We start from the raw sequence: 18,342 nt of genomic DNA on the forward strand, positions 1-18,342 counted from the left end.
ACAAAAACATACAGCCCTCTGAGAATACTTTGAACTAACAAGGAATAACATTGCTAGGCAAAGCTCACTAATTAACTGCAACCTGAACTCCAGTGTAATTTATAAAAAGATGCTTAGCCTTGTGAGCAGTGAGTCAAAGGAAAAGTTGCAAACAGTTTACATAATGAAAGGCATTGTGTAAAACTGTTTTCGTCTTTGTTTATGCTTACTACACCAAAACTACATCTTCTCAGAATTTATTGCATGCTAATAAGAAAATTATTATTTTTAGTTAAATCCCACAGTTGCAAGCAAACTCCCAAGAGTGCTAATTGCACTTTTAAATGAATATACAACATATGAATATTAGCAGGAACAGTTAATTAACCTCATATTGCTGTTTAATCTACTTTGCAGAAAACTTCAAATCTTCTCTTTCATAATGTTTTGCTTACTAGGTAAAAAAAAGCATATAAGAAAAAATATCAAGTGTCATTTTGCTTTAGTGTGGTAATCTGCAGTCTATCCACTATGTTTACTTTGGTGTTCTCTTAAAGAATTTAATTTATTTTTAATGAAAAATACAAACTAGACTTTAAAACTACCTGTGGTAGTTTCAGAATACATCTGCAAAATCAACAGTGTTTTGACTTCATACCACAAAGATCTTTGTCTTTTCCCTTTCTTTAGTACCAAAAGAACTTTCTCCTTACGCTTTAAAAGGAGGCAACCTATGGATTTCCAATTCAATATAGGGATTAGGAGAAATTATTTATACACAGTGAGGTCTGGACAGGGTGTGGAGACAATGGCAGCCTCCTCCTGCTGAATCTTTCCAAAGCATCAATGTATTATTCCAAACATGATAAAGAAATTGTCCTAAATTTGTGCCAGAACAAGGACTTTGTGTATTAGGAAACAAAGTCACACAGTGTTTCTATGAACAATAAAGAACTCTGAAGTCCTTCCAGACTGTAGTATTTACTATTTTAACAGTTTGTTAAATAAACAACAGTTGCTTTTATTTTCTCAATATAAGAATACCAAATAACATAGATATAAAATCAGAATCATATTATTATTTCCAAATGTTGCTCTGACAAATTCATTAATCCTGAAAACTTTTGAAACCTTTCTTTTTTCAGGCTAAAGGTTTTAAAGTGTTTGATATTAACTACACAGGTCAAACTCCACTACAGATAAAAGACATTTAAGACATGATGTTCACCTTACAGATGTTCTGACTACATTTGTGAACTTCCACACCACCACCTGTTACAGAAACAAGACATCTAAAATGAAATCTCACTCCTTAAATCATTATGATTGCAGTTTGAGAGGAAAAGACAGACAAAAGAAGATCAAGAAGTTCCAGAGAGCCTCTGTCACACCTGATAACACATTTAGGCTGTCACACACTGAACAAATGCAACTGGGTGGACAGATACGAATGAAAGAAATTGAGGTTTTTTTCCTGACTGCCACTGAAAACACCAGGATAAGTCATGGTAGCATTTCATTAGAGATTCTGATAGCTAAATGATTGTTTAACCCAAGATATACTTTTAAAGTGTATACATTTCTCTACAATTGCATAAACTGTATTTGAGGTATCTCAAATTTACATCACATTGGCTCATGACATACTTCATTTAAATAAAGATACACTCAGCAGGATGTCACCTTGTAGAAGTTCTAAGCTCTGAAATGTAAGAAAAATCTTGCTAAGAAAAACTGATTTGCTTGTAATGGAATCTTACTCTGCTAAGACATCCCATCTGAGAGTACACTGCTGGGTTTGACATTTTTGAGCATACTTATATTTTATATACTTGCACCAATTATGTTTAAAAACAGCAATAAGAATTTGAATATTAAACTGCTAAAACACTGAACCTGACCACCCAGGAACAGGTAATTAATCTTCTCTTCTCTTGTCCCACAGTTAACAAAATTAATATGGATCACTTTTCTAAGGAATATTCTGATGGTAGCTTGCTGTATTTGCCAGAGGCACGGAAGAGTTTTCAGCCCTCTCTCTCCCTCACCATCATCAGAGAAAGTTAATTAGCTCCTGCTAATTCCACTGCTGCTATGCAGAGAATTTCTATGTTTCACATACTAGCACAGCTTCTCTGTGACCCTTTGATCCCAAATGCCAGTTATGCAGGAAGTAGGCTTTTCTGGAGAAGTTTACATCTTTAGTGCCTCACTGTCCTCGACAGCTTGCAGCCTAGCTATTCACCACCCAAAACCAATCCTTTGAGCACTTTTATGGACACTGGTGTGAAAAGTCAGGTTTTCTCTGTTAGTGAAGAGTATTTTGATTCCTCTTGTCACAGTATATTTAGGGCTGGGATTTCCGACAATTCATGGTAAAACCACAGCAGGCAACTAAGTACCACTCAGCCACTTGCTGACCTCCCCCAACTCTGTCACAGAGGAGAACTGGAAAGAAAAAGTATGTCTCATGGGTTGAGATAAGAACCGTTTAATAACTAAATCAAAATACTATTATAATAATAGTAATGAAAATGAGAGAGGAATAAAACCTCAGCGAAACACTTCCTGAGTTTGCCCATGGGGATGTTGTGAGAGACAGTGTCAAAAGCCTTACTGGAGACCAGGAACACAATATCCACTGCTCTCCCCTCAGCCATCGAGGTAACTGTTCCATCGTGCAAGGCAATCAGGTTTGTCAACCATGATTTACCTTTACTGAATCCATGCTGGCTACTCCTGATCACCTACTTGTCATCCATGCGGATATTGATGGCCTCCAGAGCGAAGCACTGCCATCACCTTTCCAGGGATTAAGGTGAGACTGACTGACTGGTAGTTCCCTGGGTCCTCTTTCTTGCCCTTTCTGAAGACCAAGGTGATATTTGCTTTTTCTCAGTCCTCAAGCACCTCTCCTGAACAGCATTATTCTTGTACTAAATCCAACACACAGCACTGTACCAGCCACCAAAAAGAAAATTAACTCTATCACAGCTGAAACGAGGACACCAAAGTGATCCACTCATTCACTTGAGCAAATATTCTCTCACAGGTAAACTAACTTTTAACATTTAAATCAGATAAGGAGAAACACTTGAGAACTGCTGTGTCATTAGCATTAAACATGAAATTTGCTTAATACCTACACAGCACTGATACCAGTCTTTAACACCATGCTACATTTCTTTGAAGACATAAACTTTCCTGTCTTTGGACAAAAGCCTAAAACAGATTTCTCCAAGAAAATTTATTTCACATAAGCATCAATTACAGTTACTCAAGTTACCTGAAGTGTATACTTCTGTATTTCATCCAGAACAAATTCCACTTCTTTTGAGGTTGTTAATGAGGCAAGATTTCCACTTAAGTTGTAGCAATACAGCTTAGCATTGTCATAGCTTTCACGACTAGAATTTATGTGGAGGCAGGCATCTCCAATATGACTCCATCTTTCTCCACACAGATGAGCTAGTGCAAAAAGCATATGATTAAAGCTGATCTGAAAAAACTTCTAAAAAACCCAAGGGAGTCTGAATTTTAACTTCCCAAGATCATAAATCAAATACATCCCACACTCAATTTTCCTTTTCATGTCACATAAATTCTGAAATACCAAGTAGCATCATACGAATTAGTGTATTTTTATGGAAAGAAACTTATAATTATTTTTTACGTTTTTAAAAGATATATGCTAAGTTTCAGCATAACAATATTCTTTTGTCAATATTTCTTCCCTGCTCAGAATTGAGCACAACATTAAGATGAGATTATGTACATAAATAATAGTCCCTTTACTTCAGTTTTATGTAGAATTAAGAGATCACTACTTTACCCCACCTTTATCATCCTATCTACGCATTTATATTTGCCTAAATACAAATGCAATTAGAATGATAGGAAATTCTGATAATATCTTGAGAACATTTCCTCTTCAACATTTTACAGCTTTATTCACACTCAGGTAACTATTAAAAGATAAGTAAGTAATTCGGAGCAACTGTTATAGTCAACCTTTACAAAGAATGCACATATTCAGTTTTAAACTGCACAGAATAAACTGATTGAAATTATTTAATGAATAATCTCTGTAAAAAAAATGTGTTAATTAATTTTATCTGGACATAAAGATCAAACGGAAAAGGTTCTGACATCTAACTGCATATACGTAGTTATGAATATAAATTACAGAATAAATATTATTTCAGAATCTTAACAGTCACCTTCTGAGAATATTTCATATTAGCATTTTAATATTCACTGCTTTCATAGTAGTATCAACATTAGACAATCAAGAAACTAGATCTTGGGCCCTATCTGCACAGGAAAATTGAAGTATAATTGAATTACAATTTATAAAGTAAAACCAGCTAGCAGAAGTAACAATGTCAGTACATATGTAACAGTAAAACGCTCAGTATGGCAATTCAGCTCTGCACTCAGTGGTCCCCACAGGCTGGAGCTTGTCACTGGCTTTTACAGAGGCACATGCCATTATGCCTTGGCTAATGTTATTATCCCTCCTAACCAGATTAAAGGTAGCATTGATACCCCAAACAGTGGTGTAATTACATCTGTGTTCACCTGTACAGGCACAGACAGACAAGGCCAGTCAGAACAAATAAACAAATCCAGGTCTACTCATTGAATCAATATTCTTTGGCAACAGCAAACAAGGTTTATTCAGTTTTGAAATCAATTCTGAAAAGCAGCATGGCCACCCCACAGCCCTTACCAGGTAGTGCCTGGCACTCCTGCTGCCTCTGGTCCCACTGGCAGTTCAGGTGCAGGGAGCAGCTCTTGCAGCTGGTCAGTTTATTGCAGATCTGTTCATTTCTCACGTGACATTTGGTGTAGTTTTTAACTGACTATAAAGATAAAATGGACAAAACAGGATCTCAAGCATAAGTCAAACTATTAAAAAGACAGAAGTCAAAACTGAAATACAGAGCAGGTGGATCCCTCCCAGAAAATCATGGCCACCTAAAAGCCAGGTTGAATTTAAGCTCTTTGTCCAGATTCCTTTAGCAGTTGCTCAAAGTAAAAAATGCATCTCTAGAGCACAAATCACCCCATCTGTTCTACACAACTATGAGTGTCAAACTACTTTGAAGAGGTCAATTCCCCGTACCAGGAAGAGCTTAAACAACTAAACTAAATCTCTGTTTCTAAGATAATTACACTCTCACTAAATTATTTCATCCTATGCAGGTTAAAGAAAGCATAATAGTCAAACAGAACTTAAAAATGCACAAGGTACAAAATAATTACATATCATTCACCAAAGCTGCAAGAATATGCTCTACACATGACATAAAACCAGGGATAACATTATATCTCTGTTACCTCAGCATACAAGCAAAGCAGTAACATTGAAGGAATTATTACTTGTGGGGTTTGGTGGGTTTGGTGGTTTTTTTTCTTTTTTTCCTGAAAACTGAAGTCTCCCTTTCCAAGTTCAGCATTTTGGATACAAATCTTTCTTCCCTGTGCATACTACTTTTAATTAAGACATGATATTGATATTGTACTTAATGAACTGCTCTAAATCCTCAGCCAATGCATCAGCTCATCCATAAGGCTGTCTCTACCAACTTAATTTCACAGTAATAATTAGAAGTAAGTCCTAATGCAAGACAGCTTTATACTCACAGAACCACAGAGTGGTTGAGATTGGAAGGGACCTCTGCAAGTCCTTCTTGTCAAACCCTCACAACTCTTGTCTCTCTCTAATAACAAAAGATTAAATTAATGCATAGCAGCAAAAATGGATTGCACTTGGATTGCAAGTGCATGATTTACTGAAAATTTTGGTTGCTTTCCATTCTAATAGTCTCCTGGAGTATGATTAAACAACATATTAAGGGACAGTATGACAGTAAGCTACACAGTTGCTGGTACTGGAATATGGACACTGATAGGGAAGGGGGGGAGGCAAAAAGTCTCCTTTTATTTTTTTTTTTTCCAAAGTCCTGAAATAATGCAATTGTTATAATGAATTCTCAATCTCACACAGAACCAGCTTCATTCCTGGGGAAGAACACTGCTGTTTAGGGACCTTACTGTATTTTAATTTTTTGCTTTTATTGGATCAGATGCTCACCAGTAAGTTTATTATAAAAGGTACTCACTATTTTTTTGTCCTATAAAAATGGCTATTGTGAGGCAAAAAGAACCAGAGAAGCAGTTCTAGTAGAAAGCATCGACACCACAGTACGAAACAGAGCCAAAGAAGATGCCATCAAGTAACAGAATGTCTATTTAGGCCAATAAATGCATATAGACAGTAAAGCACAAAAACCTTTGGTACAAACCCACACTCAGTTCCACTCCATCGTGAGGCACACTCACAAAACTCCTGAGAGATGCTTTGAAGTGAATTTTAGAGCCTAAGTAACCATCATCTGCTCCCCTACAATATCTCAACTAATACTCACCTTTAACACTTCATGTTGACATACCCTTAACATTCAGATTTTTTTAAAAATTACATGCTCTTCAGTGGTATTACACACAGATTACAATTTTCCAACTAAACCAAGATATTTGTTCTTTTACTTTCTAATCATGAAGCTTGTTATGTGCTGGTTATTTAATGTTTAAAATAAAATTCAAAGCAGTAGTGGCTATTCTATAATAATGTTCCTTCTTGTATTCCCTTATTCCCAGCACTTATTTCCCTTAAATCCAATTTAAACATTGCTTGCCTGAAAATCTCATTAGTTCAATGTAGATGTGAATCCAATAGGTAACTCATATTAACACAATATTAAGGTTATAACTTAAGCTACCAAACTCAATGAAATTTAAAAAGATGACAGCCCATCTGTTACAGAAGTGTTATATTGCTCTAGGATATTTATAACGTTTACACACCAAAATATGAGTAAATCATGTTCTGTATAAAGCTTCCTTCTTATGTCTGATTTACTTAGATCTTTTAAGTACTGATCCTGATATGGTGATATATAGACAGACTTACGGACTAAAGTGATTTTTCTGAATATTTACTGTAGAATGAAAATACTACAGGAGTTTATCTTAGAATTTCAGAAATTGCTATTCAATTATGTACCTCTTTCCTCCCCCTGGACTTTTCAGTTTAACAGTACACCTTGTCTAGTTTGTCTAGTACAACTGTAAATTATTAACTTGTAGAGTTGTATTATTTCTCTGAAACTACTCCCAAAACTTGCCACTGGATACTCCTTAGTAATAGATTTGATTCTATTCATATTTCCTTCTACTACTTTATACATCTTCTCTTGACTATTCTTTGAATTCCTCAAATGTCGGCAGATTGCTGTAATTATTATTATTTGTATTAGTGTATCACCCAAGGACTCCCATCATGAAAGAGAGCAATAACTTTCTGGAAGCAATGCGAGCATTACAAAAAGAAAATTATTCTTGTCTTTAAGGCACTGTATAAAAATATTTAACAATGTAGGACTATAGTTCTCTTTGAAGCATCCTCTAGGATCCCATATCCCTAAAGAGGATGTTCTTTATCATACCCTTCATGGGTTCAAAGATGCTTAGTTTATGTTGCCACACTCAGATATACAATACTTATACATCACATACCAATTTGTGTTGTATTTAGATGACTGACATCAGCTGGGGCTTTATCACACTGCATGTGTGGAGACCAAGACAATGAAATTCAGAGACTGCTACTTGGGGTAAGAGTGTGGTTGGTCTCAGAGGAGAAACATGTCCCCTTTGGAGCTTCTGAAAGCAATAAGGCTTTCAAAAATGTAATACAGGGTGGATGCAGAAACACTTCAGCTGTGCCTCTTCCCATCACAGTCTCTCCAAACAGGAAAAATCACATGTTCTCCACTTGAAAAGACACATCACAGACCATACTCTGACCAAAAAAATATTATGTTCACATGCTATTGCCAAGTGTTCTTGATCACATTTGAGTAAGTGTTCTCCTTTTACTCTGCCCTCCCCTATGTTTGTTACAGTAAAAGAGTAGATTTTATAACAAGCTTAATCTGAAGAGTCAGAATAAGAGCTGAAATTTTATAAGTGGGGTTTTTCAATTTATTTGCAAGCAATTCTACGGTTTTGAAAGGAAAACACTACTTTCCAAGTAAAGTTTAGTATTATATTACTGCTGAAGTTCAAGCCTGCAGAATACTTTCCTTAAGTAATTAAGGGGACAAGTTACTTTATTTGCAATCTTTTAGTGTGGCAGTTAATATTCCTATAAACTGAAGGTTTATAGGCTAACAATGTAGACAACCAGTGGAGCACATTGTTATAGCTACCCCATCTCCACTGATTACTTCAGTTTTTACTGTAGAGGAGTAAGACAATGGGAGAAGGAAGACATTCTTTATTAGTTCCTGAAGTGCACCCCTCAGGATTGCTGTTTGCATCTGGAGTTTGGTGTAGAAATAGGAAGAGTTATTTTGAGGGTATAAAGAATCAAAATCAATTTCTTTTAGTAACTAGTGCAAGCATTTCCAGTTGTTTCCCAAAGAAAAGGGTGAGGAAGGAGACAAAGAAGTGGGTTAGGGAAATTAAAAAAAAAAAAAAAAAGGTAAAATAAAAGACAAAAAAGACAAAACCTTTAAAGTTCTTTCACATCATAAATATCAAAAAGAAGTCAAGATATCATCCAGTAACAACTTACATGTGCACAAGGTAAATATTTTTACATTTTTCAGCCTATAAGTCTATCAGCACTTGAGCCAATCGGAACTATAAGTGGCATGGTACATGGCCAAACCCAGCTCACCATCTCTTGCATAAGCACAGTTTAAGGAAGGCTGGCATGCAAAAAGCACTCCTGTACTTTCAGGATTTCAATGCAATCACAATTTTCAAAAGTGCCTACATATGCCTGAAAAAAACAAAACAGCTTTATGGCCAGAATGTGGACTTAAAATATTGCTATTCTTAAAAAAAGACTACTCAACATATTGGGGCTCTCTGCCACTTTGTCAACTCCTATTTGGTTCCATTTCTGAAGAGGGAAAAAAAAGGATAAAGCAAATTTTTTACTCTAATATTCAAGCTTTCTCAGGTCTTCCTTAGTAAAGGAAACTTTGCATTTTGTTGCAATTGGTCAGCCCTCTTCAGTCATTTACCATTTTATTTCTCACAAGGTACAAAAAGATTTTGCTACCATGGGGCAGCTCCTCCCTGAGGAGCAGATCAATTCTTTGTTTATTTTTCCATGCTACTATCTCAAGAAAAATGACACCTTGTAAAGGTGCAGCAATCTAAAATGAAATTGATCTCTCCCCAAAGCTTTTTCTTTTGTTCTTTTTTTTTTTTGGTAAGGACTTCTGAGAATATTTCCATTATAAATTATAAGTTTCTGCACAACATGATCAGTAAGGGAGTATCATTCTCACAAGATGTGAGACATATGCAGACATACAAAGTGAATACAGTTTCATAAACATATTAAGTAGATTCAGATCTGGAGATTTTCATCTATATAAAGAAATAAGCAAAATGCTTCAGAATTAGTGAGGACCAGGAAGACACTTAGGATATTATAGAGTACAAATGAAAGTGTCAAAATGCAAAATCAATGCAACAGACTTAAGGACAGTGAACTGCTTGTAAAAGTCAGCATAATCTACTCCACAAAAATCAGAAATATATCACAAGCAGGACACAGAACTTTGGAGGAAAAAAAAAAAGGAAGGAAGATGCAAGACAAAGAATCTGAGAAAAAAAAGAAGATATGAGCATGACAGAAAGCTGTTTCTCCCAATTTTAGAAGAAGACAGAGTGGTGTGTAGTGCTTAGAGGGACACCTATGCAGAAATATTAGGTTTTACAAGTCAATCAAAATATTCCTGTTTAAATTTCCATTCCTGATATAGACAGGCAATGAGTGGGAGAAAAAGAGTAAGTACATTGATCATCAGTTCCTTCTTTGTGACAAAGTGTTATACAATATTCTATGTTTTAAAGCTGAAAATGGTCCCGGGTTAGATGCAAGAGGCTCCCTGAAAGAACTTGAAAGAGGAAACGATAAAGATATCAGTATGTGATATTTCAGGAAGTCTGTACTTGGCAAGAGACACTATTAATGGCAGTATTATAGTTGCTTTTGCCCCTATGGCAAAAAAGTATCTGTATTTGCACATTTTTGAAAAAAGGGAAAATAGGTAATGTTCCCCTTTTTAGCTCCATCAATCTCAAAGACAAAAATTAAATAACTTTTTGTTCTCGGTTTAACTTCAGTGTATTATATAAAGCCACTGTAAGCAGTCTGGTGTAATTTCTCAAGGCCATCTTCAAAATCCTTTTTACAACAGAAAAAACCCTCTAATTAATGGTCAAAAACAGCCAACAAGGCACTACTGCTACGTTGCTCTCCAATCTACTCACTATTCAAATTTCAGTACCGTCTTAAACCACTCTGCTTCTTTAAACTATTTCCCAGTGGGGCAAGAGATCATTCACCCCTCAACATTTGCATCAGACATGACAGGGCCAACAGTATGCAGAAGTATCCCACTTCTGTGAGTTTTACTGAGAGAAAAACAAAGCAGCTTTCCAGTGCTGAAATGAGTCAGACCTCCAGAACAACCTGGCATTGCAAGCCTCTGCTTGCAATTACATCAGATATGAGTATGACATATACCTTGATGATCCATAAGTGTGCACAGTAGAGGACTACAGTGTCCTGTTAACATTCTGACTCACATCAGGTGGTGAATATAGGCAGGTATATGTGCATCATCAATGCATATTATCACTGCTTATGAAGTCCATCTGTCCAAATAGAATTATTTCAGGGAAATTTTCATATTTTACAGGCCTTCCAAACAGCAGAGCAATCACTGTTTTTCAAAAAATCTGTGACCATGATGCCAATGCCAAACTGGTTGACAGCACATCTTTAGTACACTGGCCAGTTTCCACAGGGTGAAAGCAGCAGATTCTAAAATGTTATTGTCTGTCTCATCTGGAGTTCTATGATCTAAGTCATAAATCAAGGCCCTCGTACAGCTGCAAAAATGGGGCTTTCTCCTTGTGATATTTCTGAGTCTAGAGCTTGTTATCCCATATTATCACAGTGCTGTCACAACATTTTCATTTTGTGGGCCTAGTGCAGAAGTAGCAGTCTATGAAAATGGATAATCAGCCTGATCCATTCTGTTTCTTCACATGGAACCATTCTGTTTATGCTATTTTGGTGGGTGTATATCGAAGATGCAAAATCCTTCCTCCATCATCTCATGGCCAATAGACTAATTTTGCAACAGCCACCTCCAATTTGTGAGGGTGCCTCTTTTAAGAAATCATTTTGATGAATCTTCACTATTCCATTCTTCAGTAACTGCACTAACAGCCTCTCCTATCCACTTCAAAGCCTGAATAAAAGACAGGAAATGATATAGAGAAAACCAGTGCATCAGTTGCTAATTAAGCTGACAATCTTAGTCATGAAAGGTTGTCAGAGAAGGACACTGAACTGAGAAACTTGTGCTAAAATACCGAGTGCTTCATATTTATTACGGGATGAAGATGGTCTGCTCCTTAGCAACTGTTCCTTGCTCAGGAGTTGAAAACCATGGTTAGAAAATTAGTACCTAATATAGTACAATGTGTCAGGAAAAGAAGAGCCCTTGAAGATCACAAAGGAAACTAACCATTAGTGCCTGGAATGTGAAATCCCTCTGACAGACTTATAACGTGGCCACTGATGAATTTGTGTCTGCATGGCTTTTATTAGTAGTGACTAGCTACAAATGCCAGTGATTAGAACTGGCTGTGCTCACTCTAAATGGGCAAGATTTGAGTCAGAGTCAATCCAATTCACACCCTAATTTGTCTGTCTGGAGAACAAGACTGATTTGCAACAGGTTCAAGCCAGAGAGCAAGCTACTTTTACTAATGGAAGTGTGTAAAGAAAGGATTTTGAACTCAAGTACAGCTATGTGTCTGCAGCTACCTGAAAAGTATAAGGATGCAAAATTTATAAAGCTAAAATACTATTACAAGCTTGTCAAAAATCAAATGAACACGCAAGAGATGCAGCAGCCGGTCAACAACAACATGAAGTATAAAACTAAGCAATATTAAAAAGAAAAAACTATAAACTTGCTTGAATCTACGGGATCTGATCACTTGTCCTTAAAAACATCAGAACAATCTCACCAAATCATCACAAGCCAGTTACTCTCATGGTTACAGAGGCTCATATTCCTTTAATGAGATGACAAGTAAGTCCATGACTTAAAGAAAAAAATTTCTATGATGACCAATGATCAGAATGCCAAGACTAATGAGGCTGACCCAGTTCTGTATGAAAGGAAAAAAACAAACAGCCACCCTTCACGGGTTTCCACAGTTTCTGCCTGCGTACTGTACCCCACATATGCAGAAAACACAAGTTAATAATGGATTCTGTGACCTTTCAAATGTCATTAATTAGGAGATAATGATATTTTCCTGAGAAATATACAGTGGGCTAAACAAAACCCTAAAGAATAATTTTGTTTACCCTGACCTAGATTTTTTTTTGCCTTCTGCAATATTTTTACTGCAAAAGCCTGACAAACATGTTGATGCTTGTGCTCAAAACAAGTAAGTATTATTCTACAATACCTAGAAAAGGAACAGTACTGATAACATGCTCAAAGATTTGCAAAGACTCACCATGCTACAGTTACTATTTGCCGAAATGCACTTCTTGTCATCACACCACTGGCACCCGTTTGTGTTGGCAGTGCAGCTCGCACAGTCCGCGTACCGGTAACATCTGTCGTCTGCAGCAGCTGGAACACAAGTAACAGTCAAAAAGAAAGGTCCCACAAAAGGAGAATAATACCACCTTTTAAACACTTGCCTAGAGCTTTTCCCATTACATCCTCCATTTGAATTCTAACCATTCTTAAAGGTTTAAGTTACTGCAGGAAATTAATTCTATTCAGTTAATAGGATTTACTCCTTTAAAAATTCCTTTAGTAACAACTGTATCTGAAGGCTCACAAGTTTCATATCAACTGAAGGAATATTCAGATATACAGCATACAAGCTCTCGTAGCACAATGCATAAATTAGGAGTAGGAAGAAGTTTTTCAATTATTCTTTCTTCACTTCTTTAACACAGAAGAAAGATTCTCTTAAGACGCAGGTTTCTGATAAAAATATTAGATGGCTATGCAAGAAGATAAGAAGACAAAAATAGTAAATAAAAAAAAATCTAAGACAGATATTAGCAACACATGGACATTTTATGGTAAGTTAGAGTTCTATCCTTCTCTACAAAACATGTTTGAGAAAGACTTCATGTTAAATTCCTAATACTTGGACTAAAATTCAGATTATTTAAAATAGTTTGAGACACAAATTGTTACTTCTGTTTAAAGGAGATAAAAATCTGAAACATCACCATGATCCAAAATAGGAGAATTTGTACCATTTCCTACCCTGATTACTGTGTTTAACTCCTGTTTGGTTTGGCTCCTTCAGTCTCAGGGTCATGCAGGTTTAAGAGATTCTCTTGCCAGGGAAGCCTTTCCATCCAAGAATCGATCTTTTGAAAACTCACTAAAATTTCTGCTTATCCTTTAATATTGACCATCAGCAGTTTCTCAGATGATATTCTCAACCAGGTAAAAATTGAGCCAAGTGATGTAAAATAATATAAGAAAAATTGGCTTTTGGCAAAAAATTACCGCCTGAAACCAGAAGAATTTGACAGCACTGAAGCAGTGCTGTTCGTGCAACTTCTTTGGAACTGGAATTCTACAGACCTCACGTCTTGCAAGCTGAGTTGTAGTTTATTGCCACTGCAGCAGCTGTACTTTAGAAACTGCTCTAACTTTTTTATTTTCCTTCAGCCTTTCTGTCTGTGCCTTGTTTTGTTTCAGGGTTTTTTAAGCACCTGTTGATATGATCAGCTTTTTATAAGATCCACTTTCATCTGTATTGAATTTAATGCCTCAAGACTTTTATTTTTTATATATATATATGAAACTCATTACGCTTTAGATCTTTAAATGTTATGAAAATGTACAGAAGTAGTTTTCCAGAGAACTTCACCTGGATAACATTTTTGTTATATCACGCACCTTTTATTTTATGAGTTTGCAACTTTATAGCTAGTCCAGAAACTAACTTAGCAAAAGCTAAGAGGAAAATAAACTGTCTTGAAGTGTTGATTAATAGCAGTGCTAATAACTCTTCAATAAGCATTAACATAGACTGCCAGTTTAATTGTATGGCAGTTTGTACATACAGCACACAGCCAAAAGCAATTTTACACTGTGTTGAAAGGAAAGATGCACAGAAAAAGTAGTAGGTTCATGTAGCAGCGATAAATATTCTGTTCGTGTGACGCATAAGAACAACACTTTCACAAGCAATTTATTTATGACAAGCCAAAATGCTTTAGGAATAAGCTGTACAGTTATTCACAACACTAAATTGCTCTTTCAAACAATACAGGATAGAAATTCATGACAAACTTGAACCCATTCTGACATACTGCAACAAAGGGATTGTTTGTCTCAAGTTTTTTTCCAGCTGAGACTGCGCTATATTCTTCTGTACGAATGCTACTGTTTGATAGACAATCTATTTGAAGCAGTCTTGCTTTCCTTTTCACTTATTGACACATACAGGTATGAGAGTTTCATGTGCCTGTAATGCCAGGGATCACCTGCAGTGACCATTTGTGCTCTGACTGCTGTTATGCTTTCCCTCAGCACCTTAAACTTGTGCTCTATTGCACCTACTTCCCTGTATTTAAAATACAAAAAGATTCCAGAACTGAATGATTTAAAAAAAAAAAATCTTCTATAAATCTCTTACACTGGGTATTTCCAGAGAGGAACAGTCTTAACATTCCAGTGGTTACATTTTTTGGGAGTCGTTTGGGGGTTGTCCACCACCACTTCCCACACCCCACCTCCTACATCACAGTGCAAATCTGACACTAAAAAGACTGGAATTCACTTACCTGTTTTCTTAGGACATTTTGCTCTAAGGATGTTATTAGCATGTCCAGATTCCCAAGATTCACAGTGTTTTTTATTCCACAGGCATCTTATTCCTGGACGAGCATTTTTACACAGCTCTTCATCTCTGAATGCCTCACAGTTTGGAGGCTTGTACACGAGGATGTCATTCAATAGAACACTTGAAAAACCCCCAAATATATACATGGACCTATTAGGAAAAATCAGTTAAATATAACTGTTACTGTAGACATATTGTATTGATTTATCTGTCTTGATATACTATTTAAAACCCCACATAATATCATAAAAAACTTTCTTCATCTTTCGCTTATAAACACTCTGTCAGTGGTTCCTTTAATTATTAGTTTTTCAATTTATTTCTCCATAGAAGTTTAGACTAACAAAAAATTGCTGGAAGCTCACTGTGATGTATGTATTAGGAAGTGGCATACACCAAATTTTTGGAAAGAACAACAACGAAGAGCTTTGGAGGAAACTCTTCAGTTTTGCAGCTCAGTAATGAGAACAGAGCATGAAATACAAGAACATTTTTCTTCACAAAGATTTCAAAGACAGGCAGCAAAAATTCACAAGATGGATATTTTTTTTGGTAATATTTCTGGTGCAGTAGCTGCTGACATCAAAACCAAGACCTTGAGTCCTTAATCTTCTCATTTAAAATTACAAACAATCTTGGGTAAAAGATAGCAATAGAAAACCTGTGTATCTCTTGTATCATATAATCTTATAACAGAATTAATCATAGAGTTACCAATAGCAGAAATCTGGAAAGTATCTTGCATTGCACTTTTTCGTACATAAAAAGAAAAAAAAGGAATTTTCACCTTGAGTATAATTCATTCAGAGTGACAGTTCTTGAAGTATCAGACATAGCTGAGACGTCATAAAAGGCACAAATCAGAATGAAAAACTAGCACTTGCTGAATTCATTAATTCCAAGCAATTTTCTCTTAATGAATAAATCTGTTCATTGATTAATGTCAAGTGCTCTGTGTACAGACTTACAACCTAGTGTTATTTTTGTTAAATGCAGTCACACTCTTATTTGTAGTGTGACTTATTACCTCTGTTATTTCTGACCTATACAATATCCCTAGGCAGAGGATCTGTTAAGTGGCCCACATATACTTAATACTGAGTTTATTAGTGGGATGAATAATGTAGAAGAGGTACAATGATCTAGAGCACTGCAACTATCAGATATCAGGCAAGTTGGCAACCAGCAAAAGTAAAACTGGCACAAGCAACCACTACAGATTCCTTTAAACCTGAACTCTGTTTTCCACAAATTTTCCAGTAAAAAGGAGACATTTGTCCTACAATTTTAACTTTAGGGATTGGGGTAAAAGAAGCAGAGCTCAGCCACCAAATCCAGAAAACTCCAGATCCACTCTACCTGCTTTTCTAGATGATGAAGCTTTACTGTTCTTCTCTACTCAACATGAAATGACATGAAAGAATGCTACATTTTCTAGAGGATAAGTAACATACTTATTATTGTCTAGATGCTGGCAGGCTTTTCCTCCTGCAAGTGGTTAAAGACGATAACTGTATCAGTATCATCCAAATATTGCCTTTTTCCAAACAAATTTTAGTTACATGGTTACTTTATGATTGTAGAAGAACAAGAAATTATAGTATGCTGCAAAGAAAAAAATATTTCTCCCACTACAACTAAGTGAAGGTTATAGTTGGTACCAAATATCAAATTCACTGTAGCTCACAATACTGAGGAAATGCCTCAGTACACTAGAAGGTTAACTTAAAATGCCATTGAACAGATTCCACAGCATGGTAGTTTATGATGATGATTAGCTGGACTGATTACCTAAGACAAGTAAAGACTCTGACAAGCACTACTTTTCCCTTTAATAACTTAGATCAGTTCTATGTCATTGAACCATACTTCAAAAAAGTCTAATTTCTGCTACGGGGTTTTTGTTTTTTTTCATTCAGAAAAGTGGTGAGGAAGATTTAAAAGACACTTCATTTACCCGTTACTGACAACAGCAGTGTGACCAAATCTGTTGACATCTCGATGCAGATTAGGTTTTGGCAAAACTTTCCATTCGTCACAAGCTGAAAGACACAACAAAAATATATGAAAACATATATCAAATAATCTGAAAAGTTTTCAGCAGAATATATGCAAACTATACTTTAATTGCTCAAGAATAAATCAACATGTACTCCTTTTGTTGACTAGGTGCTCCAAGAACCTGTGAGCAACACTGATCTATCCTGACATTTATCAAGGCCACAGGACACTCATGGAAGGGTTGCTTTATTACACAGAGTTCTCTGCCTTCACAGCCAGTTTCAACATCCAAAGCAACAAGCACTGCCATCATTGTTATCAAGTGATCAGTAATAGTGCCCTAATATTTACACACTCTCAAATCAGCCACAGGATTTCAATTCATACACTTTCAAGGAACATCTATGACAGTGAACTTAGTTCTTTTCATAAGCGTTTTAAGACAAACTACCACACCTTCAGCTGTGCAACCCAACACATTATTGTCTTACTTTGGATATCTTGGTTTAAGAATGCTAATATTTACTTTCCTTTCACCACATATTTGAGATGAATGCCATATTTCCATGTTAAATTAACCATTCAAGCATATTTCTTTTAGTACTGCTGTAGGAACATTTACAAATATGGTTCTGGTGTAGTTTCATTTTCCTTTCCTGACTGGAATATTAGTTCTTTAGAACAATTAGTTCCTTCTTCATTATTTCCTCCTTGAACTTTACAGACTTCAAAAATTCAAATCCCACAACAATAGAAATAAGGAGCACCTGCAGATTGAAACTTCAAAGAAATATCTTTAAAATGGAGCAAAGAAAGTACTTTTCTACAGAGCAAGCAAAACATTTCCAGAATTCGTCATAACAGATTTTGGAGGGTAAACTTTCAGGAAACCTTTCAGATCAGGCAGAGGGTTACAGTTTTTTTATTAAAAAAAAAAAAAAATCTGCTATACACACAAAGATAGGGATTAAATCCAAAGCTGAAAACAAGTTAAAGGGAGAGAGACCTCTCCAATTTAATCCAAATAAAAGCATGGCTTTATTTATATACAGAGAGACATACTTTATTCTAAACCAGTGGCAAAGCTATCAACTTGGACATGCAGAAAAAAGAATACCTATTTGGTCAGCATACTCTTCCTAATACAGAGAAGTGGATAAGTGGGTAAGTGGATAGAGCACACGCATATAGAAACTGCAGAGTCAGAATTAGTAACACAAAGCAGATTAATACAAAATATTGGTATTTAGCCAATGGATTCCTCGTAGGTTTTGGTAAAGAATCAAACAGAATTCATTCCTGTTCATCATCTTCAAACTTGTTTTAAACATCCCTAAGTACCCAAATTTCCAG

The 18,342-nt window shown here is 35.8% G+C and overlaps 1 protein-coding gene across 3 annotated transcripts in view; it reads right to left on the reverse strand.

Annotated features, from left to right (window-relative positions):
* The window catches only part of ATRNL1 (attractin like 1), a 379,876-nt gene that overhangs the window by 270,532 nt on the left and 91,002 nt on the right, over positions 1-18,342 (reverse strand). For all 3 annotated transcript variants that reach the window (XM_027740024.2, XM_027740021.2, XM_039383740.1), the window contains exons 11-15: positions 16,946-17,030; positions 14,930-15,138; positions 12,622-12,740; positions 4,712-4,844; positions 3,266-3,447 (exon numbers count right to left, since the gene is read on the reverse strand). In XM_027740024.2, coding sequence (XP_027595825.1) covers positions 3,266-3,447; positions 4,712-4,844; positions 12,622-12,740; positions 14,930-15,138; positions 16,946-17,030 — 728 coding nt within the window. The remainder of the gene's footprint in view (positions 1-3,265; positions 3,448-4,711; positions 4,845-12,621; positions 12,741-14,929; positions 15,139-16,945; positions 17,031-18,342) is intronic.

Source organism: Pipra filicauda, unplaced genomic scaffold (genome assembly GCF_003945595.2).
Source record: "Pipra filicauda isolate LSUMZ 115617 unplaced genomic scaffold, ASM394559v2 scaffold322_size837228_pilon, whole genome shotgun sequence".
NCBI lineage: Eukaryota > Metazoa > Chordata > Aves > Passeriformes > Pipridae > Pipra > Pipra filicauda.